The sequence below is a fragment of the Megascapheus bottae genome, chromosome 15, assembly GCF_031878675.1.
Source record: "Megascapheus bottae isolate mThoBot1 chromosome 15, mThoBot2.hap1, whole genome shotgun sequence".
Lineage (NCBI taxonomy): Eukaryota > Metazoa > Chordata > Mammalia > Rodentia > Geomyidae > Megascapheus > Megascapheus bottae.
In genome coordinates, this window is record NC_143523.1 from 42,766,734 (window position 1) to 42,793,884 (window position 27,151).

General features: G+C 41.5%; 1 protein-coding gene across 2 annotated transcripts in view; it reads left to right on the forward strand.

The window, feature by feature from the left end:
- Window positions 1-5,450: 5,450 nt before the first annotated feature.
- Window positions 5,451-27,151, forward strand: part of Vps26a (VPS26 retromer complex component A) — a 29,754-nt gene continuing 8,053 nt past the window's right edge. Inside the window, exons 1-5 of one of the 2 annotated variants that reach the window (XM_090346463.1) lie at window positions 5,451-5,543; window positions 13,781-13,930; window positions 23,176-23,251; window positions 24,564-24,720; window positions 26,330-26,494. In XM_090346463.1, coding sequence (XP_090202589.1) covers window positions 5,541-5,543; window positions 13,781-13,930; window positions 23,176-23,251; window positions 24,564-24,720; window positions 26,330-26,494 — 551 coding nt within the window. In that variant the 5' untranslated portion in view covers window positions 5,451-5,540. Of the gene's footprint in view, window positions 5,544-5,612; window positions 5,871-13,780; window positions 13,931-23,175; window positions 23,252-24,563; window positions 24,721-26,329; window positions 26,495-27,151 lie in introns of those variants that run through there. The other variant, XM_090346461.1, reaches the window with a different exon arrangement.

The window sequence follows — 27,151 nt, forward strand, 5'->3', positions numbered from 1 at the left end:
CATTCCAAGTCCTGGGATTACAGGTACGTGTTATCATATCCAGCTTCAGTTTCTCAATCACTGTAATAAGAGCTATTGCAATTAAGAAGACCAGCTAAAAGAAAACTATACTCTTCTCCATCTACTGGTAAAGCAGTATTCAATTTTAAGGGGGAATATCAGAGCTTATTAGTTTCTTCAAAAACCTAAAGAACAAGCTAGGTACTAGTGGCTCACACCTATAATCCTAGCTACTCAGGAGGCTAAGATCTGGAAGATCACAGATCAGAATCAACCCCAGTAGAAAAGTCCATGAGAATCTGTCCCCAATTAACCAGTCAAAAAGCTGGACTGGAAATGTCACTCAAATAATCATGTACCAGCCATGAGCAAAAAAGCTGAAAGAGAGCACAGGGCCTTGAGTCCAAGCCTTAGTACTGGCACAGAACTAACAGCAACAAAACTAAAGAACACACGAATATCAGTCTCCAGTATGTTTCTATTTAATTTACCAGGCTGGTCCTTGAAAAAAATGAACTATCACAAGTTTGACCATATGATAGCTCTACTAAATAGGCAATGCTAGCTGTCATACTTTGTTAGTTCAGTGTTACTCATTTTCAGGTATATGGTCACTATTCAATGGCCTGATGAATACTTATTTTCCTTTTATTTTTTTTTTCCAGTCTGGGGTTTGAGCTCAGGGGCTGAGCACTGTCCTTGGGCTATCTCAAGGAGAGAGCCCTACTACTTGAGCCACAACACCACTCTGGCTTTTTTCTATGTATGTGGTGTTGAGGAATTGAAGTTGGGTCTTCAGGCATGCTAGGCAAGAACTCTACCAATAGGCCAAACGCCCAGCCCTCATTCTAATATTTATCTTCATGTGGTTGTGTAAGTGTAATGCAACTTAGTATGTCCATTTATGTTCATGGTATTGTCTAAAAGTTGTGTTATTTTCTCTGCTATAATAGTTACAGGAACCAAGGATGGGTCTCAGATGCCAATGTACACTGGGTATAAAAGGCCAGGTGCAGTGGCTTACTCCTGTAATCCTACTTACTCTGGAGGCTGAGATCTGAGGACACGGTTCAAAGCCAACCCCGGCACAAAAGGACCTGAGACTCTTATCTCCAATGAACCTCTAGAAAACATAAGTGGGGCTTGGCTCAAGAGTAGGTTGGTAGCCTTGAGCCGAAGAGCTCAGGAACAATGCCCAGGCCCAGGCGTAGGGTGGTAGCCTTGAGCTCAGAGTCAGTGCCCAGGCTGAGTTCAAGCCCCATCACACACACACACACACACACACACACACACACACACACACACACACACAAAACACAAAAACAACAAAAACAACAAACAAAAGGCCAGTCATCAGTGGCTCATACCTGTAACCCTAGCTCCTTAGGAGGCTGAGATCTGAGGATCACAGTTCAAAGCCAGCTTTGACAGGAATATCTATGAGACTTTTACCTCCAATAAATTATTAAAAAGCCAGAATGTGAGCACTGTATGAAGTAAATACGAGCAGGCACATGGGGAACTGGCATATAACCTGTGTGTATTCTTTCTGATGCTCACTCTTTTACCTTTGGGTTTATTTATTATCAACCTGGCCCAGTTCTAAGGCTTCTTTGGAGGGTGAAAGATTGGGACCTTCTAGTTTATACTTTTGAGTGACTCTCATTCATAGTCACTTTTCTTATCTGTTATTATCCAATGAATGAAAGTCTTCTAAGGACCAAACCAGAAGGAATCAACATTTTCAACAACTCCTAATGTAGTAGAGACAACACAGAGCTATGTGTTCCAATCCATAATGATTATAAGGGAAGTTGCTAAGTCAGCCAAGGGGAGGGTGATCCATCACTCAGAAGCTCTGGGTCTCCATTCTCTTGGCATGTTCACTGTTTAAAATATTTATACAATTGATTTTTCAGAAGTCTATTTAAGCATCCAGGCAACGAAAACTTCTCAGCCTCCTCATCATTATAGACCTCTAGAACATTGTTTTACTGCAATTGGGAGGCTCTACTATTTATTGAGATGTTTTATTTCTGATCTATAATCATGAGTTTCCCAGCATCCTCCTTCCCCTGACAACCAGAAAGTCTCCAGTCATCTCCAAATCACCCCCACCCCAACTCCCAGAGCCACTGTACTAAACTGAAGGCATTTTTGGATTCAAGTCTCATCAGTTACACTCTCATCTTCAGTGGCTGAATATGCTGTAGCATTAGTCTGTAAGAAGTAGGAAATTTATTCTTGGGGGGGGGGGTGTTTGCCAGTCCTGGGCTTGGGATCAGGGCCTGAGCACTGTCCTTGGACTTTCTCAAGGATAGCATTTTACCACTTGAGCCTCAGCACCACTTCCGGCTTTTTGCTATGTATATGCTACCGAGGACTCGAACCCGGGTCTTCGTGCATGCTAGGCAAGCACTCTACCACTAGGCCAAACTCCCGGCAGGAAATTTATTCTTAAAATCACTCAGCAACTATGAGTTTGGCCTAGTGGTAGAGTGCGTGCTTAGCATGCACGAAGACCTGGGTTCTATTCCTCAGTACCACATACATAGAAAAAAGCCAGAAGTGGTGCTGTGGCTCAAGTGGTAGAGCTCTATTCTTGAGAAAACCCAAGGACAGTGTACAGGCCCTGAGCTCAAGCCCAGGACTATCAAAAAAATCACTACAGGGACTGGGAGTTTGGCCTAGTGGTAGAGTGCTTGCCTAGTATGCACGAAGACCCGGGTTCAATACCTCAGTACTATATACATAGAAAAAAGTCGGAAGTGGTGCTGAGGCTCAAGTGGTAGAGCTCTAGCCTTGAGAAAGTCCAAGGACAGTGCTCAGGCCCTGAGCTCAAGCCCAGGACTGGCAAAAAAAAAAAGCACTACAAAGCCAGTTGCAGTGGCTCATGCCTGTAATCCTAGCTACTCAGGAGGCTAAGATCTGAGGATCATGGTTCAAAGCCAGCCTGGGCTTTGAATGTGAGACTCTTCAATTAACCACTAGAAAACTGGAAGTGGCACTGTGGCTCCAGGGATAGGGTGGTAGCCTTGAGCTGAAGAGCTTGGGACAGCACCCAGGCCCAGAGTCCAAGCCCCACAACCTACCAAAAAAAAAAAAATCACAAGTGTTACAACAGGAGATGGAGAAATCATGTGGAAGGGAGGACAAAAAGGTTGAGCAGGATAGTACACACCTGCAATATCAGCACTTAGGAGGCTGGTATTGATAGCAGGAGGATGACAAATTTGGGGCCAGGTTGGCCTATTTATCAAGGCCTTGTATTAAAAACAAAACAAGAGCCAGGTGCAGTGGCTCACACCTGTAATCCTACCTACTCAGGAGGCTAAGATCTGAGGATCTTGGTTCAAAGTCAGCCCGGGTACTAAAAACTCTGAAAGACTCTTATCTCCAATTAATCATCAGAAAACTGGAAGTGGTGCTGTGGTTCAAGGGGTTGGGAGGTAGCCTTGAGCTGAAAAGCACTCAGGGACAGTACCCAGATGCAGAGTTCAAGTCCTACAACTGACTAACCCCCCCCCAACCCATCAAGAAAATAGATAGATGGGAAATAGGAGAGAAAAATAAGAAAAGGAGAGTCAATTCAGGAAGTTCGACAGGCTACTAACAGAAAACCAAGGAGGAGGGATGGGGATTTAACTCAGTGGAAGTGTGCTTGTGTAGCATGCATGAAACTCTGGGTTCAATTCGCAACAGTGCAAAGAAAAAAAATCCTGTAAGAGAGAGGAAAAAGATGGAGGGAGGGCTGGGAGTTTGGCCTAGTGGTATAGAGTGCTTGCCTAGCATGCAGGAAGACCTGGGTTCAATTCCTCTGTACTACAAACACAGAAAAAGCCAGAAGTGGTGCTGGGCAGAATCACTCTACCACTGCGGTAGAACTCTAGGCTTGAAACGCCCAAGGACACTGCTCAGGCCTTTAGGGAAAAAAAAAAAAAAGATGGAGGGAAATCAAGGAGATTTATAAAAATTTCAAGATACAAAGTCAATAAAGAAAAGTCACGAGGGAAACGGGTACCAAGACATGTGAAAGGGTATCAATGTATGTGAATTAATGCACCTTCTATCTGGCAAATATCATGTAACCCTTTTACTAATTACAATAAAAAAAATAAAAAAAAAAGAAAAGTCACATATAGGGCCAGGCACAGCAATATCCACTTGGAACCAAACTAGTTAGGAAGAAGAGATAGAGGATTTTTGACCTGAGGCCAGCCTGGGCAAAAGCATGTGTCTCTATCTGATGAACTAAAAACCAACAGGATTGGAGTTTGCCTCTAGTGGTAGAACACCTGCCTTGCAAGCGGAAGGCTCTGAGTTATAACCCCAGTTTGACAAACCCCCAAACCAAGACCAATATACTCTGTGTGTGTGTGTGTGTCCCAGATACCTGGGCCTGAACCTAGGTCTTCCAACATGCTAACTAGGCAAGTGCTCTACCACGTTACCACTCTCAGGCCTCTGTTGATCTCTTTTTGACCTAGAGGTTTAGAATTATGTTGCTTGTCTTCCAAATATTGGATTTCTATCTTGTGGATGTCATTAAATATCTAGCTTAATTAGAAGCCTACACTCTAATTTCAATCCTTTCAAATTTGATACTCCCTTTATGAACCTGTTTCTAGATTTTTTTTTGTTGTTGTATGGGATAATTATGGTGCATTTTTCCCCCCTGCCTTGGTTATGTTCGGAGCGCATGTCCTGCCTGAACGCCGCTGCATTTTTCTGGAGGTGCTCTAGGTTTGCACCATAATTAAGCACTCAGTATTTGCCAGGCATGTTCTCTGACTGGAAGGGTAGCCTGGGGGCAGATCACTCACCGAGCTACCCGTGGACGTGGGGAGGCAGGGGATGGGGTCTCTGAGATCCCCCCCGATTTGTCTATTTTTCAGAAGTGAGAAAGCTACAGTTTTCAAACCAGAAGCCCTCGGGAGAAGGGGAGGCGCACTGCGGTCAGGAGTCCCGGAAGTCCGTTGGGACACCCAGATTGTCCTCGACGGCTCGGGCCAGCTGCGCGAAGGATAACTTCCTGTGGCCCGGAACGACGTCACGAATATCCAGATGGTCTAGGCACCCCAGGAGGGGAGCAGGTCCGCAGCCCGGCAGTCCACTTACAGACAGCCTCTTTCCTCGCTAGCCCCGGTAGCCCGCACGGGGCAGAGAGACTGGTTGTGTCCTGGGAGGCCCACGACCACTGCCCGTCACGTGACCCAACCCAGCCTCCCACCCCCAGTCAGAAAGCGACCTCCCGAAGGCCCCGCCCCATACGTCATCCGAGAGGCTCCGCCCCCGCCGAAAGGAGGGGCACGAAGCCCCGCCTCGAAACGGCCTTCCTGTAGGGCCTGGCTAACAGGGGGCGGGGCGAGGCCTGGGCGGGTCCCCCCCGGCGGAGGGGAAGGGGGAGGAGCGTGGTGGTCACGTGTGGTGGGCCGCCTGGGGTCACGTGACGGGGCGTGCGGGTGGAGGGAACCGATCTGGGAGTTCTCCTGTGGGCAGCCTGGTGAAGTGGGGGGAACGCGGTGGCGGCGGCTTTGACAATGGTGAGTGCGCGGCGGCCTGTGTGGTCGCCTCCCGTCTGGGCTTCGGTGCGCGCGGCGGGCGGCCAACGGCAGGAGCCGGGTCGGAGGAGGAAGGGGCGGGCGCGCCGGGCGCCGAGCGGGTTAGGCCTGTCCGGCTACCACCGGGCCGGAGAGCGGGGCGGCGCCAGCTCTTCCCGGTTCCGGCCAGGCCCAAGCACCTGCGGACGGCGGAGAGCTCTCCCGGCCATGTCGGAGCCTCTGCCCACTTTCCTCGACCGGCTGTGGGGGCCGTGGCTGAGCGCCCGGACCCCACCTGCGCGGGGGCTCGCGGCCGCCTCCTCTCCCAAGGTAGCCGGTCCCTCCTCCGGTCCCCCCGCGCCTCCCGGGCTCCATCGGTGCCGGTTGGGGGGCCCGGGATCCCCGCGGCTCCGGACTCTGGCGGGACTTGATCCCCATCTGTGTGTCACGAGCTCGGTAAACTCTGGTATTTTTGAACCTGGACGGGTGACGTCGTACGCTCCCGTGGCCTCCAGGGGAGGCTGGCTGGGGACACTTGTAGACGGGAGAAGGAAAAGGGTGTCGGTCGGCGCGCTGGTGTAGGGCGGTGGATTCCTTGCGGAGCCCTTCCTCTTGAGTTGGCGCTCGGCGATGTTGCAATTGGCCTGCAACCCAGGGACACCGGAGGCGCGGCCGTCCTCGGGTTCCGGCGGGGACCCTTGGATGAGGGCTCTGCGTGCCTCCTTTCCCCGGGGTGTTTGAGCCCCGCGCTCAGGACGCGGTGGCCCGCCCACCTTGAGCACCTACTGTGTGCGCTCCAGTTCCAGAAACTGCTGGATACTTTTGGGGCTACAGGCCCGGCCAAGTTAATTTAACAATAAAGAGGAAAAACCCTCGCTGTTTGGACTAGACATGAGAGTCAGAAGTCGTATCGATTTCGTTAAAGAAACAAAAAGATGGGGTCGTTCCTGGAGCTTTTTTTTCCTTTCATTCAACAAATACTTCGGTTTATACCAGGAGGAAGCAAAACTACTTAACTCTTCGATAACTTACGATCTTGGGAAGAGAGAATCGTTTATGTGTAAACGAGTTTAAGACGGTCTTAAAATTGTGACGAATTCTGAGGAAGAATTAACTGGGAGACCTTGTCTGTCCGAGGAGTTAGGGAAGACTTCTCTATACTTTGAAAAGGAAGCCTAAAACGTCCTCGGAGACTTTGCTCACGTGTGTAATTAGTAACTTGTTACACATGAATGAAATTTTAAAGCTTTAAAACATTGAGATGGACTCATTGGCAATGTATGTATGAAAATGTGCTGTTTCATTGTGTGTAGGTTAAGTGAAATAAATTCGGAAAACCTCTGTTTCATTTCCTCTCCACTTTCATTTATTCACTGTACTGAATGAAGTTTCTTAGAATGAAAAATCTTGTTGATTATGCATTAATATATATACATTTTTGCTAGATGGTAATGCTTAGTACAGGGTTTGCAAATTATTTGTGAAAATTTAAATCAACCTAACATTAGTGATGAGAGGATTACGCTAACAAAATAAAAACATTTACCGAAAGGTTTTGTTAGTAATGCATATTTTAGTGTAGTTATTTAAAAGCTACTAAAGCCTCAGTTTGTATATTAATTGGCTATTCCTGGGGATTTTTTTTTTTTTTTTTTTTTTTTTTTGCTGTGATGCTGAGGCTGGAACCGCAGAGCCTTCCACATTCGGCAAGTACTTCACCACTGAGCACTCACTCTTCTGCTTTAACCTTCCCAGTACAAAATCTGTGATTGTTCACTTGAAGGTGTCTTTTCCAAAAGAACTGGGCAGTATTCTTCTACTTAAATGAACTAAAAATGACTGTAATTTCAGTATTAGTTCACATTAATGTATACTAACTCTTTTTACATTTTTATTCTCTTCTTGTATTTCACTATTTAATATATTAGAAGTATTGTAAGTTGTTTTTGAATAACTTCAAAATTGAATTATTTATTAGTTACTATTATTTTCCCACTCCTGGGGCTTGAACTCAGGGCCTGGGCACTATCCCTGAGCTTTTTTGGGGGGGGGCTAGTTATGGGGCTTGAACTCTGGGTCTGGGCACTGTCCCTGAGCTCTTCAGCTCAAGGCTTACCCCTTGAGCCACAGTGCCATTTCCTGTTTTCTTGAGGTTAATTGGAGTCTCACATTCATTAGTGCTTGGGCTGGCTTTGAACCTCAATCCTCAGATCTCATCCTCCTGAGTAGCTAGGATTATAGGTGTGAGCCACTGCGCAGGCTTCCTGAGCTTCTTTTGCTTAAGGCTAGCACTTTACAACTTGAGCGACAGCGCCATTTCTGGCCTTTTCTGTTTTATGTGGTTCTGAGGAATCAAACCCAGGGACCCATGCATACTAGGCAAGCACTCTACCACTAAGCCACATTCCCAGCCCCAAAATTAAATTTTTATTTGAAATGATAGACTATGCACATCTTGAAATAAAGTCTTTGAAAGCAAGACTTTGGGTGGAGAGTGTTTTTCTTAGGCCAGGTAGGCTTGTGCATGCCTGTTATCTCAGCACATAGGAATTGGAGGTCACTTTGAGCTACCTACATGGTTTCAGGATAGCCTGAGGTACAGAATAAGACCATGTCTAAAAAACAAAATGAACAATCCATCCTCCCAATATAAACCAAAAACTCCCCCAAAGCTTTCATCTCCCTTTAGAAAGAACAGCAAAGCAATGAAGTTCCAAGTATTTTTTTCTTTCTATCATTGACTTGTTAAATATGAGACACCCATAATTTTCTGGAGGTTTTTTAGTAGTTTATTTATTTTGTTTGTTTGCTTGTTTATTTTTAGCAGTCCTGGTGCTTGAACTTTGGGCCTGTGCATTGTCTTTGGGCTTTCTCAAGGCTAGAGCTCTACCACTTGAGCCACAGCACTACTTCCAGCTTTTTCTGCATATGTGGTACTGAGGAATTGAACCCAGGGCTTTGTGCAAGCTAGGCAAGCACTCTACCACTAGGCCAAACTCCAGCCCCTAAAGGTATTTTACTTGATTTTCATGGTATAGTTAACTTACTAAAGTGTTACAGTTTATCAGTATAGGTATTTTTTTTTGGTTGGTTGTGAGGCTTGAATTCTGGGCCTGGGTGTTGTCCCTGAGCTCTTAAGCTCAAGGCTAGCATTCTACCACTTGAGCCACAGCATCTCTTCCAGTTTTCTGGTGGTTAATACAGACGTGAGCCACCAGCACCCAACTTAGTGTAGTTCTTTTGACTCTTTATCTCCAATTACCCACAAAAAAAGCTGGAAGTGGAGCTGGGGCTCAAGTGGTAGAGTGCTAGCCTTGACTATAAAAGGCTGGCACACTCCAGGCTCTGAGTTCAAGCCCGTGGATTCCCCCCAGCCAAAAGCCAGGTTGGAGACATGGCTCAAGTGATGGAGCACCAGCTGAAGAAGTGCAAGGCCATAAGTTTAAACCCTACTACGGGCAAGGAGAAAAAAAAGTATGTAACACATAGTTTTTGCATACATTTTTAATTTCTACAAATTTAAAATTTTAAGAATTATCTCCAGATTTAGCTGTCAGCAAGAAAGCCTTGGGAGAGCTTGAAGCCTGAATTCAAGTCTCATACATATATGCATCGAAAAATTATGCCAGAATGTCTGACTTTTTTGTTGTCATGGGGCTTGAACTCTGGGCGTGGGCGCTGTACCTGAGTTCTTCAATTCAAGGCTACCGTCCTACCTTTGAACCACAGCCCCACTTCCCACTTCCCGTTTTCTAGTAGTTAACTGGAGATGAGTCTCAAGTTCTTTAGTGCTCAGTCTGGCTGGCTTTGGACCTTGGTCCTCAGATCTCAGCCTCCTGAATAGCTACGATTAGAGAACTGAGTCACCACGCCTGGCTTTTTTTTTTTTTTGCGCCAGTCTTGGGGTTTGACTCAGGGCCTGGGCACTGTCCTTGGACACTTTTGCTCAAGACTAGTGCTCTGCTACTTGAGCTACAGTGCCACTTCCAGCTTTTTCTGTATATGTGGTATTGAGAAATTGAACCTGGGTCTTTGTGCATGCTAAGTGAGCACTCTACCACTAGGCTGCACTCCTGGCCCAAGCTGTGAAGTTTTATTAAAAAAAACTGTGGCTTGGTCTCAGTGGCTCACACCTGAGATCTGAGACTGAGATCTGAGGATTGTGGTTCAAAGTCAGCCTGGGCACTAAAGTCTGTGAGACTCTTATCCCCAATTATCCACTAGAAAACTGGAAGTGGCACTGTGGCTCAAGGGGTAGGGTGGTAGCCTTGAGCTGAAGAGCTCAGGCACAACGCCCAGGGCCAGAGTTCAAGCCTCAAGGCTGACCAAAAAAAAAAAAAAAGCAAAACAAAGTTAGCAACTTTAATGGCAGCTTCAATTTTATGTTTTGCTTAGTTTTCCATTATTTGATCTTCTAAGTGTCATTTCAAATGCCAAGTTCAGTTTTGTGTATTATAAAATACATGTGGAATTAATTGACATAGTTTTATCTGTAAAACAATTTTTATGGTCACAATTTTCCTTGAAATAGCTCTGTTAGAGGAGGAAATGAATTTTAAGTTACCTACCTTTATTTTGTGACTCGAATTAACTCATGTCTTCAAGAAAGTTCATTCATTCCCACTGACAGTTGACAGTATTTTGGGAGGGGGGGAATTCCATTGTGGGGCTTGATCTCATGGCCTGGGCTCTGTCTCTGAGCTCTTTTTGCTCGGGCCATTTCCACTTTTCATCCTCCTGAGTAGATAGAAAATATAGCTAGATAATGTCAGTGCCTGGCTTGACATTATCTCTTAATGTGTTGGACTTTGCTTCCCCATATAAAATAGGCAGCTGCTTGTAAATGTTGTCTTCATCTGTTTACAATTGATTTTCTCACAGCAGTCGCCCTCCCTTCAGTGCTTTGCATGTAGTTGATAATTAGTAAGTATCTACTAATTGGTTTTGAGTTGCTGTGCATCTCATGTATGAGAAAAATGTACTGTTGAAAAATTTACCATTTTTGAGCATGTTCTGAATTTAAGAGTAAGGCAAACGAAGATACTGGATATGATGGCACAGTTTATAACCTCAGTTACTGTGGAAGCTGAGGCAGGAGAGTCCCAAGTTTGAGGCCAGTCTGGCTACTTAATGAGACACTACCTCAAAATTTAAAAAGGGGTGGAGATTGTAGCACAGTGGCAGAAAGCTTTCCTAATATGCATGAGGCCCTGAATTTAACTGTTGCTGCCTTAAAAAAAAAAAAAGGCTAGCTGGACATGGGTTATACAACCTCCTCTATTTTATGTTTTTATTCTTTTCTAAAGTAGTTACTGTACTTCTGATCAAAATTAGTCTTCTGATTAAGAATTATTTATAATGTTGCCAGAGAATTAAAACATTGTGTCAACAAAAATAGTTTGTGTCTTTGGAATATGTCAGAAGTACTAGTATGGTGATTCAGTTTTTTTTTTTTTTTTTTTTTTTTTTTTTTTTTTTGCCAGTCCTGGGCTTGAGCTCAGGGCCTGAGCACTGTCCTTGGGCTTTCCTCAAGGCTAGTGTTCTACCCTGAGCCACTGCACCATTTCTGGCTTTTTCTATGTATGTGGTACTGAGGAATCGAACCCGGGTCTTTGTGCATGCTAGGCAGGCACTCTACCACTAGGCCAAACTCCCAGCCCCTTCAGTTGTTTTCTTGAAACCATAACCTCACTTGTTGATATAGGGGTGATGAAAACAAACCTGGAATGTGGGAACACACATACTTGATTGTAGTATATCATTTGTCAACTACATAGCCTTAAGAGGCCCATCATATTTGTGGTTACCTGGCTACTGCAAAGGACAGACCTGGGACTTAATGCAAGTTTGGTACCTTAGACTTTGCTACTGCATTAATGCTAATTTGCTGGGAAGGACTAGTCTCAACCCATTGTTTCAGTTTCTTTCTTTCTTTCTTTTTAATATTCACTTATTTTTATTTTTATTTTGCCAGTCTTGGGGCTTGAACTCAGGGCCTGAGCACTGAACTTGGGCTTTCTCAAGGCTAGCTCTACGACTTGACCTAAAGCACCATTTCTGGTTTTTTCTATGTATGTGGTACCCACATACTTCATGCATGCTAGGCAAGCACTCTTACCAGTAGGCCAAACTCCTGGTCTGATATTCATTTATTTTCTATTATTAGAATGATAGGCGTGTGTTCAAAGTTAATTTAACAATTGGAATTTGAGTCCCTTCTGTTAAATGCCACATACTGCTCTTAGCACTGCATCTTTCTTTTTGTTTGTTTGTCGGTAGTGGGACTTGAACTCAGGACCTGGGCACTGTCCCTGTGCTTCATTCTGCTCAAGGCTAGCACTCTATCACTTGTCCACAGAGCTACTTCTAGTTTTTGAGTGGTTAATTGGAGGTAAGAGTCTCATCGTGACTTTTCTGCCTGAGCTGGCTTCGAATTGTGATCCTCAGATCTCAGCCTCCTGAGTAGCTACAGGCATGAGCCACCAATGCTGGGTTAGCATTGTGTCTTCAGTGATGGGCAGAGGATAAATGTGTCTGTCTATAGGGAGAGTAAGAGAGTAAACAGTCTGTGAGACCTAAGTTTGGAGAATCCACCTTGGATTACTGAGTTGGGGAAAGCCTTGTGGAGATAAGTCAGTCTGAAATTCCTAGAATGAATGAATGAGTTAAGGTACTTTGCTTGGTTCTTGGGCAAGAAGGAAATTGGAAAATCTAATGAGTTATTGCAGAAAGAACATAGACATTGAATGATATAATCAAATTAATGTTTTCAAACATTGCTCTGAAAAAACCAAAAGCTTCTGGGTTTTTGTAGGGAAGAGTAAGAAGGAGGTATAGAAATGCGTGCAGTGGTTTATAATCAGCTGGGCTGGGTCACTTGAGCCCTTGAGTTCCTCCAGCTTGAATCACATGGACAAAAAGCAAAAGGAATATAAGATGACATACACGATAGGAGACTGCTACTTGGTAAACTGTTTGAAGATGAGACTAGCCTTCATTGGTGATGAAATCTAGAGCAGGACACTGGTAGTCACACCCTGTAGTACTAGCTACTCAGGAGGTTAAAATCTGAGGGTATTTGTTTGACGCTAGCTCAGGCAGTAAAATCTGTGAGACTATCTCCAGTTAATCACAGAAAAAGCTGGAATTGGCTTTGTTGTTCAGTAGAGCACTAGCCGTAAGCAAAAAGGAGCGTAGGGACAGTGCCCAGTCCAGAGTTTGAGCCCTAGGACCAGCCAAAAAAATTAAAAATAAAAAACGTGTATAACTTAACTAGTATTAGATTGCTAATTAATTCTGCTAATTACTAGTTGATCATTGCCAACTGATGTGTTTTGGTATTTATAAACAATTTATATGTATAATTAATTTTTCTTTATTTTCATTAGCATCAATAAGTTGTACAGGGAATTTCATTTTGACATGTCCATATATGCAAACAATGTATCTTGATCAGGCTCACCTCCTCTGTCACTTTCCATCTTTGTCCTCCCCTCCTTTCTAATGTCCTTTATATTTTGGTCATAGTTAGGCTTATGGAACAATGCTTACAAAAATTGACAGAATTTCCTCCTAATGGAAACTTTATTATGAAGAGCTTCCAGAAATGTAACATATCCTGTTCAAACCAAACATAGATTTGTAGTAATACTACTATACTAAGTAGCACTTTATTTGTATAATAAATAGCACTTTGAAGTAATTTATTTAGGCTTCAATGAGTAATTTGGACTATATAGTTCTTTTATGATTAAAAAAAAAAAACCCTCTTAGCAGTATAATGAAAAGTAAGCTTTTTTTCTTCTGGATGTTTTGAGGTTTGAACTCAGGGCTTTTAGTTACCTTAGGCAGGCATTGTTCTGCCAAGCCACACTTGAAGCCTAGAAGGTAACTTTTCAAACCCAGATGTTAAGAATTTACTTCCTAGTTCTCTGATATATTAGTATTTGATTATCTAGATTGGTTACCTATGGAAATGATTGAAAGTAATGATTTTTTTACATTTGTTGAGAGGGTTTTTAAAAAAATTGTAGAATACAATATGAAATCTATTTTCAACAAAAGTTTACATGTAATTAGTGTTGTAAACTATATGCACATAGTCAATTTGTTGTGAATGATATTTCCTTGTAAATTCAGATTTGTGGTCTTTTTAGCTTTAGGTCAAGGGTAATTAAATTTGAATTATAAAATGTAGTGACTAGCTAAACATGATAATTATAATTATTTTTTTGTTTCAGAGTTTTCTTGGAGGATTTTTTGGTCCCATTTGTGAGATTGATGTTGTCCTTAATGATGAGGAAACCAGGAAAATGGCAGAAATGAAAACTGAAGATGGCAAAGTAGAAAAACACTATCTCTTCTATGATGGAGAATCTGTTTCAGGAAAGGTAAATTTTTGTTTGGCAGAGCTACCTAACTGTAGGATATTAAAATTAATCAATGGTCTATACTATGTCTAAGCTTGAGCTTTTTTTCTAGAAATGGACATTTTGCCCCCTGAAGGTCAGTTAAAATGCTTGATTCATCAGACAGAAAATTTAGGAGAAACTTCTTAACCCTAAAAGAGATTCAGGGGCAGAGTTTTTTTTTTTTTGTTTTTTTTTTGCCAGTCCTGGGCTTGGGCTCAGGGCTTGAGCACTGTCCTTGGACTTTCTCAAGGCTAGCACTCTACCACTTGAGCCTCAGCACCACTTCCGGCTTTTTTGCTATGTATGTGGTACCGAGGAATCGAACCTGGGTCTTCCGTGCATGCTAGGCAAGCACTCTACCACCAGGCCAAACTCCTGGCCCTTTTGTTGTTTTATTAAATTATATTTTTATTATTTTTAAGTAATTTGTACAAAGGAGTTACCATTGAACAGTTCAGTTCATGAATATTGTGTCTTAATTGATACCACCCTTTCATCATTCTCCCCCATCCCTCTCAACCCAGCCCCTCCCCTCAGTTTTGCTAGTCTCATAGGAGATATGTATTGAACATTATGACTACATTCTTCTCTTTTTCTCTTCATTTGTCTACCCTCCTCTTGACCTTCAACTCCCACAAGTAGAGCAGAGTGTTTAAACTTCAATTTTTTTTTTTGACTGTACCTCTATCTTACGTTGGAGAGTTTCTCCAGAATAGGGCTGTGATCCCCTTAAAATTTGAGTTTCCCCTAACAGTTGAGTTCTAGAGATTGGGAGTCATTCTCTGGTAAGGCATTCAAAGGGTTTCTTTTGTCATTTGTGGTAGCTTATCTTACTGAACTTGGTTTCATTTCTTGGTATACTGTAGAGGGCCTATATAATTTTAGAATGCCTATGCATAGTCAGATATATTAAGGATGTATTCTGTAAGACTGGCTTCCAACTGCTATCCTCATATTTCAGCCTCATGAGTTGCTATGTGTGAGCTATCAGCACCTGGCTATAAACTTTTGTATTCTAGGGCACATATATACACATTAGTAGAGGCTTACACAGTTAGCCCTCTCAGTATCAGTGTTGTTCACCTTTACATCTTGTTTGGAAGGTCTTCAATAATTATCTAAGCTCTTTTTTTTTTTTGCCGGTCTTGGGGTAAAATTTAGGGCCTGGGCACTGTCCTTGAGTGTCTTTGTACTGAAGGCTCGTGCTCTGTCTCTTGAGCCACAGCACCATTTCCGGCTTTTTCTGAATAGTTGATTAGAGATAAGAGTCTCATGGACTTTTTCTTCCCAGCTGTCTTTGAACCACACTCCTTAGATCTCAGCTTTCAGAGTAGGAGTGGCTGTGGTTACAGGAGTGAGCCACCAGCACCAGGCTTCATCTAAGGTCTTGATAAACATATCAAGATCAAGAACTTAATGAGATATAGGTATCAATGTGTGTGTGTGTGTGTGTGTGTGTGAGATCTATCATCTGTCTTTCTGCCTGCCTACCTGCCTGCCTGCCTGCCTGCCTGCCTACCCACCCGCCTGCCCACCCACCTACCTACCTACCTACCAGTCACAAGGTTTAGCTATTTCCCAGGCAGACCTTGAACACCTAGGCTCAGGCAGGATTCTGTCTAATCTCTCAAGTAGCTGGAATTTCAAGTGTAACTTCTGTACATAGCTAATTTTTTTTTTCTAGATGAGGAAATAGTGGCTCCTTGTTGAGAAGCTTATTTGAGATTACACATGATGTGAATAAAATAGGTTACAGGACAATGTCTTCATTTCTATGTGAAAAATACTTCAAAAAGTTTCATTTTGTTCTTTTTTTTTTTTTTTTTGGATAGTACTAAAGCTTTAGCTCAGGGCTTCAAGCTTAAGAAGCAAACACTCTACTGCGTATCCATAACTCCACTCTGCTTGTTATCTTTGAGATAAGGCCTCATTTCCTGCCTTGGTATGTTCCTGAACTCTGATCTGCTTATTTTAGGTTTCTTATTGCTGGAATGATAGGTATGTACCACTATGTCCAGCTTCTCTTTGATGTTATGGAGTCTCCTGGACTTTTCTGCTTGGGAGCAGAAAACTAAATCCTTCCAGTCTCAACCACTGATGTAATTTAAGATAATAGGTTTGTTCTACTGCATTCAGTTATATATTGAGGAAGGGGGGTCCTGTAAATTTTTCTCCCTGGGCTGGTCTCCAACCTTGATATTTCCATTCTCAGTTTTCTAAGTAGCTAGGATTACCAATTCTCAGCTGTGATTTTGTTCTACATATTCTAAAATGAGTACTTTGGATTAATTTAATAGTCATTAGTGGAAATAATTTGCAATAAATAGGATGTACAACTCTAAGTAGAGATGTAAAAAGCACTTACCCTTTGCATGGCCTTTTCATTTTAGAGATGTAGAAATAAATACATTATTATTATTTTATTATTTGCCAGTCCTGGGGCCTGAACTCCAGGCCTGCACACTGTTCTTGGGCATTCTCAAGGCTAGCACCTTGCCACTTGAGCCACAGCACCACTTCCAGCCTTTTCTACATATGTGGTACCTAGGAATCGAAGCAAGGGCTTTCTGCATGCTAGGTGAGCACTCTACTAGTAGGCTATGCTTCTGCCCCAAAATGAGTACATTATTATAGAGATTTTCAAGATTCATTGTTTATGACCCCTTAAAATTTACAAAAGACCACACACACACACACAAAAAAAAAACAAACTTTTAAGTATGAAGTTAAGGCTTTGTGATTGCTAGGCAGGCACTCAGGCATTCTTCCACTGGAGCCATGCTTGTGCCTTTTTCCTTCAGTTGTTTGAGACAGGGTCTTGTATTTATACCCGGGCTGGCCTGGACTTTGATCCTCCTATGTATAATGGATACCAGCATGCCCAACTTTTTAATTTTTGAGATGAGGCTTTGTGAAGTGTTTTGTCTGGGTTGGTCTTGAGCCACCATCTTCCCAATTATCTTCTAAAGTAGCTAGAATTCAGATCAACTCTTTTCCCTCCCCCACCCTGGCCATGTGTGTGCACACACATCCTAGTCTCCACCCCCCCTTTAAAAAATTTAACTCTAGGATAATATATTTAAATTTTGACATTTCATTCATCTTAAAATAAACAGTACAGTGACACATTTATATAGTGATAGGATACCTACCTAACAAACGAAGTGCCCCAGTTCAAAGCCTTAGTACTGTCATAAATCAATCACACCTAATATTCTTTCTTTCTTTCTTGATTTCTTCCTTCCTTCGTTTTTAATAGAATCATATTCTGTTTAATTATTTAGGTGAAGTTTTGGAAATTGTGACATTTTTAACTTGGGATTAATCTAGGACTTTATTTTGAGGGGAAGAGTTCTTTCACCAGGCATTATGTAAAAAGTCCTTTTTTTTTTTTTTTTTTTTTTTTGCTAGTCCTGGGGGGGCCAGAGCATTGTCCTTGGGCTTTCTCAAGGCTAATGCTCTTAATACATGAGCCACAATCCCCCACTTCTTGCTTTTTCTGTGTATGTGGTACTGAGGAATCAAACCCAGAGCTTCCTTCATGCATGCTAGGCAAGCATGAAGCCACACTCTCAGCCCTTAATTGATATTCTTTCCTTTGGTTTGTGTTTCAAATTTATAATGAAGTACAGGAAGAAAAAACTGATTTTTTTTTCTTTTTTTTTTTGCTAGTCTTGGGGCTTGAACTCAGGGCCTGAGAACTGTCATTGGACTTTCTCAAGGCTAATGCTCTACCACTTGAGCCATAGCACCACTTTTGGCTTTTTCTGTGAAAGTAGTATGGAGGAATTGAATCTAGACAAGCTACTAGGCCATGCTCCTGGCCCTGAAAAACTGATTTTTTTTGGCTAGTCCTGGGGCTTGAACTCGACCTGAACACTGTTCTTGGGTTTTCTCAAGGCTAGAGCGCTACCACTTGAGCCACAACACTACTTCCAGCCTTTTCTATATATGTGGTACCAAGGAATTGAACCCAGATCTTTGTGCATGCTAGGCAAGCACTCTCCTGGCCCTGAAAAACTGGTTTTTAACTGAGAGGACTTGCCTCCTTTAATCAGTTGTTTTTTGAGCTTGGGCTCAGGGCCTGAGCTTTGTCCTTGCGTTTTCTCAAGGCTAGAGCTTTACGGCTTGAGCCACCGTGGTGCTGTGGTACCGAGGAATCAAACCTGGGTCTTTGTGCATGCTAGGCAAGCACTCTACCACTAGGCCAAACTCCTGGCCCCTTCTTTAATCAGTTTTGAGACAGCAGTTTTAAAAGGAATTGTTTTTCCTTTTCCTTTTTTTTTTTGTTGTTCTAAAGGTTGGATTTAAGGCCTGTGCTTAGGCAAGTATTACCACTTAATCATAGTCTTCCTGAAGCACTTTTTGCATATGAGACAGTTCTTGCTATGAGAATTATTTATTCTATAAATATTTAGAGGGAGAAAAGACAGACCACTTACTGAGTGAAGAGGTAGCAATTAGATAATTGTTAATTGTTTTAAAGTGATATATTACTATAGAGATAAATTTTACTGTTCCATTCTTCATTTATAGACATTTTTAGTATTTTATTCTTCAGAAAGTGGCTGGATTACCCTGTGGAATATGTTGAAGAAATTATATGAATGGCAGGACACCCACACTAAACTGTGTGTCTGTTTTTTGTTGCAAAAGTGAGCAAAGGCATCTGTTCAGTTGATTGTTGAAGTAGGGAATATTTTTGTGTTCTCTCACTGATATGGATGTGTTGGTAGCACTTGAAAACATAATCTTAGATAATCACATTATTGAGTAACAATAGTATACAGATATTTTGGTGTCTCTAAACAACACTGTAAATGGTTCATAGTACATTGACATATATTTAGTTAGTATGAGCGTTGAGACTGGTTTATGAGTTTGTTTTTTTTTTTTTTTTTTTTGCCAGATCCAGGGCTTGAACTCAGGGCCTGAGCACTGTCCTTGGGCTTTCTCAAGGCTAGAGCTCTACCACTTGAGCTACAGCACCACTTCTGGCTTTTTTCTATGTATGTGGTACCAAGGAATTGAACTGGGTCTTCTTGCATGCCAGGCAAGCACTCTATCACTAGGACAAACTCCCAGCCTGGTTTTTTATATACAGATTTGGTTTCCCAACATTTAGTTTTCATGGCTTTTTAAGCATACAGAAATAGTTTAATATTTTTCCACATAAATTGCTTTACTGAAAATAAGAAACAGACAATTGTAACTTTAAATTGGAGAAATGAGGTAGATGGCCTTCGTGTAAGAAGAAATCGCAGTTAGTGTCTCCAGTGCTGGTATGAACTACGATGGTGTGCTTCCTAGTATAATGCACTAAGAACACAGCTTTTCTTCTGTAATATTATTGCTAAAATATCCAATACAAGATTTAAAGGGACACTCTACAAAGTAATTGATCTGTACTTTTAGGAAAATGTGTGTGTGTGTGTGTGTCTTTCTGTCTGTCCGTCCGTTCTGGAGCTTGAACTCTGTCCCTGAGCTTTTTTGTTCAAGGCTAGTGCTCTGCTACTTGAGTCACAGCTCCATTAATAGCTTTTTGGTAATTAATTGCCAGTAAGAATCTCACATTTGTCTGCTAGATTTGTCTGCTGGTTTTGAACCTTGATTCTCAATCTCAGCCTCCTGAATTAGAGGCATGAACCATTGGTGCTGTACTTAATTTGAGATATTTAGATAGTTGGGCATTGTTAGAACTCTTTAATTTTTTCTTCCTAAGCTGGGCACTGGTGGCTCATGTCTGTAATTCTAGCTACTCAGGAGGCTGAAATATGAAATATCATGGTTTGAAGCCAGCCCGGGCAGAAAAGTCCTCATGAGATTCTTATCTCCAATAAACTACTTAAAAAGGTCAGAAGTGGCGCTGTTGCCCAGGTGGTAGAATGCTAGTCTTCAGCATAAAGAGGTCCAACGGCAGCACCCAGGACTGGCAAAAAAATAAAACAAAATTTTGTTTCCTCCTATAAGGTTTTTGGATTTGGTGTGTGTGATCTTGGAGCTTAATCTATATTTGACTTTTATGTAGTAATTGATGTGCAGGGTAATAATAGGGTAATTTCCTATCACCTGTTTTATCATAAGAACACCTGATTCATTTAGCCAAACTGATTCCAAAGAATAGAACTGCATTGGCCTCAACTAATTTCAAAATGCTGATTTTGATTTCTGTATGTGTTGGATAAGTTTCACAACTTAAAAAAAATATTTTTGAGGGGTCAGTTGTGGGGCTTGAACTCTGGGCTGTTCCTGAGCTCTTCAGCTCAAGGCTATCGCCCTACTCCCTGAGCCACAGCCCACTTGCGATTTTCTGCTGGTTAATTAGAAATGAGTCTCGTAGACTTTTTGTGCCCATGCTGGCTCTGAACTGCGATCCTCAGATCTCAGCCTCCTGAGTAGCTAGGATTGCAGGTGTGAGCCACAGGCACCCAGCAAAATAATCTATTTTAAAGATACAATTATAGGGGCCGGGAGTTTGGCCTAGTGGTTAAAGTGCTTGCCTAGCATGCATGAAGACCCGGGTTCGATTCCTCGGTACCACATACATAGAAAAAAGCCGGAAGTGGTGCTGAGGCTCAAGTGGTAGAGCTCTAGCCTTGAGAAAGTCCAAGGACAGTGCTCAGGCCCTGAGCTCAAGCCCAGGACTGGTAAAAAAAAAAAAAAAAGATACAATTATAGATCTTGAAATTAGAAAAGAAAATATGTAAAGGAGCTGAAACTGCATAGACCTTATGCTTTTTAAAAAATCCTTAAATTTGATACTTTCCTGTGGTTCAGAATGGCTGCATTTGGAAATCTTTTGCTATCAGTTAATATTTTTAGGTAGTTGGAACCAATCTCTAGGCTTAAAAATGGGTTTGATTCTGCAGTAAATGTTTTATAACTGCCTTGATAGACATCTTAAAGAAAATCAAATGTGGCTATATTTGTCTTGATAGCATTTTTTTCTCTCTGTAGAAATCTCTACAGAGGCAACCAGATCACACAGACCTGAATCTACAATGGGTTTGAATTAACATCTGCTTTTGCTTCATACCTGAATGTTGTCCATCTATTTGGATTGTTTGTTATTTGTGTATTTATGGTTTGATTTCATGCTGACATTTTATGTTACAACACTGATTTGCATTAAACACAGACTACAGATAAAAGGGATGGCTAAAAGAGAAAACACATACCATATGCACACACAAACACATACACACACATACATACAAAGAAGAAAAAAATTACTTAAGATCAATTCAGAAGGACCTGGTTTTTTGTTTTGGCCAGTTCTGGGGCTTGGATTCAGGGCCTGAGCACTGTCTTTGGGCTTTCTCAAGGTTAGAGCTCTATCTTTTGAGCCACAGCACCACTTCTGGCTTTTTCTATGTATGTGGTACATCGAGGAATTGAACATTGAACCCGGGTCTTCGGGCATGCTAGGCAAGCACTCTACCACTAGGCTAAACTCCCGTCCTGATTTCTTTTTTCTTTCTTTTTTTTTTTTTTTTTTTGCCAGTCTTGGGGCTTGGACTCAGGGCCTAAACACTGTCTTTGGGCTTTTTCAAGGCTAGAACTCTACCACTTGAGCTACAGCACCATTTTTGGTGTTGTTTTTTTTTTCCATGTAGGTGGTACACCAAGGAATTTAACCCAGGTCTTCATTCATGCTAGGTATGCTTGGAGTCTCACATTCTCTAGTGCCTAGGCTGGTTTTGAACCTCAGTCCTCAGGTCTGAGCCTCCTGAGTAGCTAGAATCACAGGCCCACGCACCCAGCCTCACAACTGATTTTTAAGAACATTTTCTTTGTAACTTTCTTTGTAGCCAAGATGCTGATAATTCACATTTATAGTGTTAGCTACTCAGAAGGCTGAGATCTAAGGATCTCAGTTCAAAGCCAGCCTGGGCCGGTAAGTCTATGAGACTCTTCTTCACTTAGCTTTAAAAAGATAAAAGTAGAGCTGTGGTTCAAGTGGTACTAGCCGTGAGCACCAAAGCTCAGGGACAGAATCTAGACTCTGAATTTAAGTTCCAGCACTAGCATCAAACATTTTTGTTCTGTGTATTTTCAAAGTATATAATTGGCAATATACTTGTATACAATTGACTGCTTTCTTCATGTAACATTCCATGTACATCTTCCCAGGTCATTAAAAACTCCCATTTTTAAACTTTTAATGTTTCATCATATGTACATTTACTTCTGAAATGTTACTTTTGAAGGCAAGTAACTTCACATTGCTTATAAGATATGGTTGTAAAAGTGTACATACGCCAGGCGCGGTGGCTCACATCTGTAATCCTAGCTACTCAGAAGGCTGAGATCTGAAGATCGAGGTTCAAAGAACTGTTTTAAGCTGGGAGTTTGGCCTAGTGGTAGAGTGCTTGCCTAGCATGCATGAAGATCCGGGTTCAATTCCTAGACCCGGGTTCGATTCCTCGGTACCACATACATAGAAAAAAGCAAGAAGTGGTGCTAAGACTCAAACGGTAGAGCTCTAGCCTTGAGAAAAGAGTAAGGACAGTGCTCAGGCCGTGAGCTCACATCCAGGATTAGCAAAAAAAAAAAAAAAAAACCCCAAAAAGCAAAAACTGTTTTATTGTTTGACCAGAAAGCATAGGAATAGTTGAAGGATTTTCCTGAGTCTTTTTTTTTTCTGGTGGTACTAGGAAAGTTTGAACTTAAGAGCTTTGAGTTTACTAGTCCTCTGCTACGTGAACCATGACTTCAATTCTCTGAGTCTTTTTGAATTTTTCCAGCTGTGATGAGGGATTCCTTCCTAATAAAGTTGATGCTGATGCTTTCAGTGTAAGTAATAGGTTCGTTGGTGATTTTTCGTTGGTGGTAGGATTTGAACTCTGGGCCGGGGCATTGTCCCTGAGCTCTTCAGCTCTAAGCTACTACCCTACCCCTTGAGCCATAGCACCACTTCCAGTTTTCTGGTGGTTAATTAGAGATAAGAGTCCCAGACTTTTTGTGCACAGACTGTCTTTGAACTGTGATCCTTAGATCTCAGCCTCCTGAGTAACTAGGATTACAGGCATGAACCACCATGCCTGGCTCATTAGTGATTTTGTATGAATAAATTATACCTCTTTTGATGTTACAAGGTCAGTGGCATCTTATACCTCATAAATTAATATCTGAAATACTTCTGTATTGCCTTCATCTGGAAGGAATCTAGTAGGGTCACTTAAAGAACTATTAACATGTCTTACAATTTCATGTTTTGGCAGGTAAACCTAGCCTTTAAGCAACCTGGAAAGAGGCTAGAACACCAAGGAATTAGAATTGAATTTGTAGGTCAAATTGGTGAGTTTTAAAATAGTATATTTTTTTCCTTTGATAACTGAGTTTGAAAAGAGTTGGATTTGGTGATTAAATAATTTCATTAGAGCTTTATGGAAGGAAGGAGATGATTTTGCATAATAAGAGGAGACAGTGTAGTTAATCATGTGCCTCTTAATTGTATGAAATAATATTTGAACCATTCTGCCTTTGTATTGGTTTCATTGCTGAAAATGATTATAGAGTTATACAAACTACCAGCCTTAAAATACGAATCAGTTGACTTGTTAAAATGTCTATTATTTTTCATCGGCCTAACAATTACCAGTTTACCTTCATCTTTCATTTGCTAATTACTCATGCCATTTGTCTTTCTGATGTATTGTGTGCCTGTAGTCAGACTCAACCTGTTGACAGAAAATTCCATATGAAAAGGAAAGGAGTAATTTATTCTTGACTTAGACCAAATTGTATACATTCCCAAACATGAATTTCAGAGACATTCTTGATTTAGTAAGGGGTTAAATTATATATAAATTTATATGCAATTTAATATATTTTGGTCCTACAGCTGCAGAAAAAAAGCATGTCTTTGTAATATAGGTTTAAAATCTAGCTAAGTTTTACTGTACATTCTGAAAGATTTAAAATTAATTATTGGACAAATCTATTTTGTAGGACATTGTAATTGTGGGAAAAGTTGATTTTATTCTTGTGTATATTATATTTTGATCAAGGTAATATATTTGTCTGATGAATAAAATGACAAAATTATTGCCTTAAAGAGAATTGTTCAAAGCTGGGCATAGTGGCTCACAGCTGTAATCCTCGCTACTCAGGAGGCTGAGATCTGAGAATCATAGTTCAAAGGCAGCCCGGGCACTAAAGTCTGTGAGATTCTTATCTCTAATTAACCACCAGAAAACTGGACGTGATGCTGTGGCTTAAGGGGTGGGATGGTAGCCTTGAGCTAAAAAGCTCAGGGACAACACCCAGGCCCAGAGTTCAAGTCCCACCACTGACCAAAAAAAGGAAGAAAGAGAGTTCAAATTATTCCTGGTAATGTGTCAAACAACTTCACATTGGGAGAAGACTAATTATAATTTAACTGAAGAATGAACTCATTTATAATAGAAATGTCATTGTGCTATGCTTCTTTGAATTTATGCCTAAATGAAGCATAATAATGAGGGTAATTAAATTCAGATTATACATTGTTTATTAGAGACAAATCAGCTTCGTTCTTTTGGTAAAATTACTTGCTTTGAAATAGAAGTTTGGGTTAATTGAAATGGATATTAAATATAACTGTTCTTTTTGCTTTTTTAAATCTTAGAACTTTTCAATGACAAGAGTAATACTCACGAATTTGTAAATCTAGTGAAAGAACTAGCCCTACCTGGAGAACTGACTCAGAGCAGAAGTTATGATTTTGAGTTTATGCAAGTTGAAAAGCCATATGAGTCTTACATTGGTGCCAATGTCCGATTGAGGTATGAATATGTATTATAAACTATAAGCAGAGTCAATCAGAAAATAGTGGCTACTTTTGATGTCTTATACTTGAACTTCCAGTTACAATTCTGGAATGACTTAAGATTTAAAACATCCTGCCACATTTTGTTTTATCTGGCTAATGATGAGCTGAAATAGTAAGGACATACATTCAGACCAACCCATCATAAGCTTTACTTCAATAATTTGTCCCTTAGGTACTTAGTTTGTTATGTAAAGTTACTTACTTTCCAGATCCATTGATTATCTTACAATTAGTACTCAGTATAAGGTAAAGAACTGATCTTAACTGAGAGACAAACTTGTGCAAAAGGAATGAATGGCAAACTGAAGTAGGAAGTAGGAACCAGTTCTACTTTTCCAGTCTAGTGGCATTTCTCTTCACCAAGTCTTCATGCAAAAGCCAGGAATACATAAGAGATAAGGTCATCAGATCCATGTAATGGCCTGTTTTTTTCTGTTAAATACTGCATTATCCATTTGTGTACTGGGTTTGATATTTGGAATGTCAAACAGTAGTGCCTTAATAAGATAGGGATTAAACAAACAGAAAAAGAACAGTCATATGAAGAGTTTTCCACCAGTAGGCTTGATTATAGCCCCTTCAAACACATGTGAAAAGTTTTCTTAAAATTTAGTTTTGTAGTTGGGTGCAGTGGCTCACGCCTGTAATCCTAGTTACTCAGGAGGCTGAAATCTGAGGATCCAAGTTCAAAGCCAGTCCTGGGGCTTGAACTGAGGGCCTGAGTGCTATCCTTGAGCTTTCTCAGAGCTAGAGCCCTACTACTTGAGCTACAGCACCACTTCTGGCTTTTTCTAGGTATGTGGTTCCAAGGAATGGAACCTGGGTCTTGGTGCATGCTAGGTAATCACTTTACTACTAGATCAAAGTCCTGGCCTCGGTCCAAGAGATTCTTATCTCCAGTTAACCACTAAAAAACCAGAAGTGGCTCCAGGGTTAGGACGGTTGGAACTGAAGAGCCTCAGGGACAACACCTATGCCTTGGGGTAGGGCGGTAGCCTTGAGCTGCAGAGTTCAGGGTCAGCACCCAGGCCTAAAGTTCAAGCCCCAGATGGACAAAAAAAAAATTGAATTTTGTGTTTTTCTATGTTGAGTATATTAAACACACACACACACACACACACCTGATGGCTAAGGGTATAACTTAGAAATACAGCATATAATTTTGTTTACCCTTCATGAGACCCTGGGTTCAAACTATAGGACTCCCAGCCCCCTCAGAAATTAACTCCTTTGGGAGTTTGGCCTAGTGGTAGAGTGCTTGCCTAGCATGCACGAAGACCCAGGTCGGATCCTTCGGTACCACATACATAGAAAAAGCTGGAAGTGATGCTGTGGCTCAAGTGGTAGAGCTCTAGCCTTGAGAAAGTTCAAGGACAGTGCACAGGCCCTGAGTTCAAGCCCAGGACTGGCAAAAAAAAAAACAAACCAAAAAACAAAACTCCTTTATGAATTAAATGAAGTAAGCTGATTCCAAAGGAGTTCCAGCAAGGAGTTTATCCTTTATTTAAAACACTTAAATTCATTACATGTTATTTAATCATCTTTTTCATTAAACTTTGTAGGTATTTTCTTAAGGTGACAATAGTGAGGAGACTGACAGATATGGTGAAAGAGTATGATCTTATTGTTCACCAGCTTGCCACCTATCCTGATGTTAACAACTCCATTAAGATGGAAGTGGGTATTGAAGATTGTCTCCATATAGAATTTGAATATAATAAATCAAAGTAAGTACTCTTCACAGATATATGTAGTAGACAAGCCTTAAAGAACTTTGTAAATTGATCAATTTTAGGATACAATTGACGATTAACTGATGCTAATGTGCTATGAAAAAAGTTTTTTTTTTTGTAAGTCATGGGTCTTGAGCTAGGCCTGTGCACTGTCCCTGAGCTCTTCAGCTCAAGGCTACCCCCCCTACCCTTGAGCCAAGTCCCATTTCCCGTTTTCTTGAGGCTATTGGAGATTAGAGTCACAGGTCCTTTTGTGCTTGGCTGGCTTTGAACCTTGATCCTCAGATCTCAGTCTCCTGAGTAGCTGGGATTACAGGTATGACCCACCAGGCCCCTTGCTAAGAAAATCTTTAAGCTAAAATACTTTAGGAGTTTGATTTGGCTCATATTCTATTATTCATGTAGAGGATCTAACTGTCTCAGAAGGCAGCCAATCCCATTATATTTGTAATCAATTATTGGCTTTGTCCTGGTGGGTTATGGGGCTTGAACTCTGGGCCTAGGTGCTGTCCCTGAGCTCTTCAGCTCAAAGGAACTGCTCTACCCCTGAGCCTCAGCCTCATTTTCCATTTTCTAGTGATTAATTGGAGATAAGAGTCTCACAGTCTGTAGTGCCTGGGCTGGCTTTGAACCATAATCCTCAGATCTCAG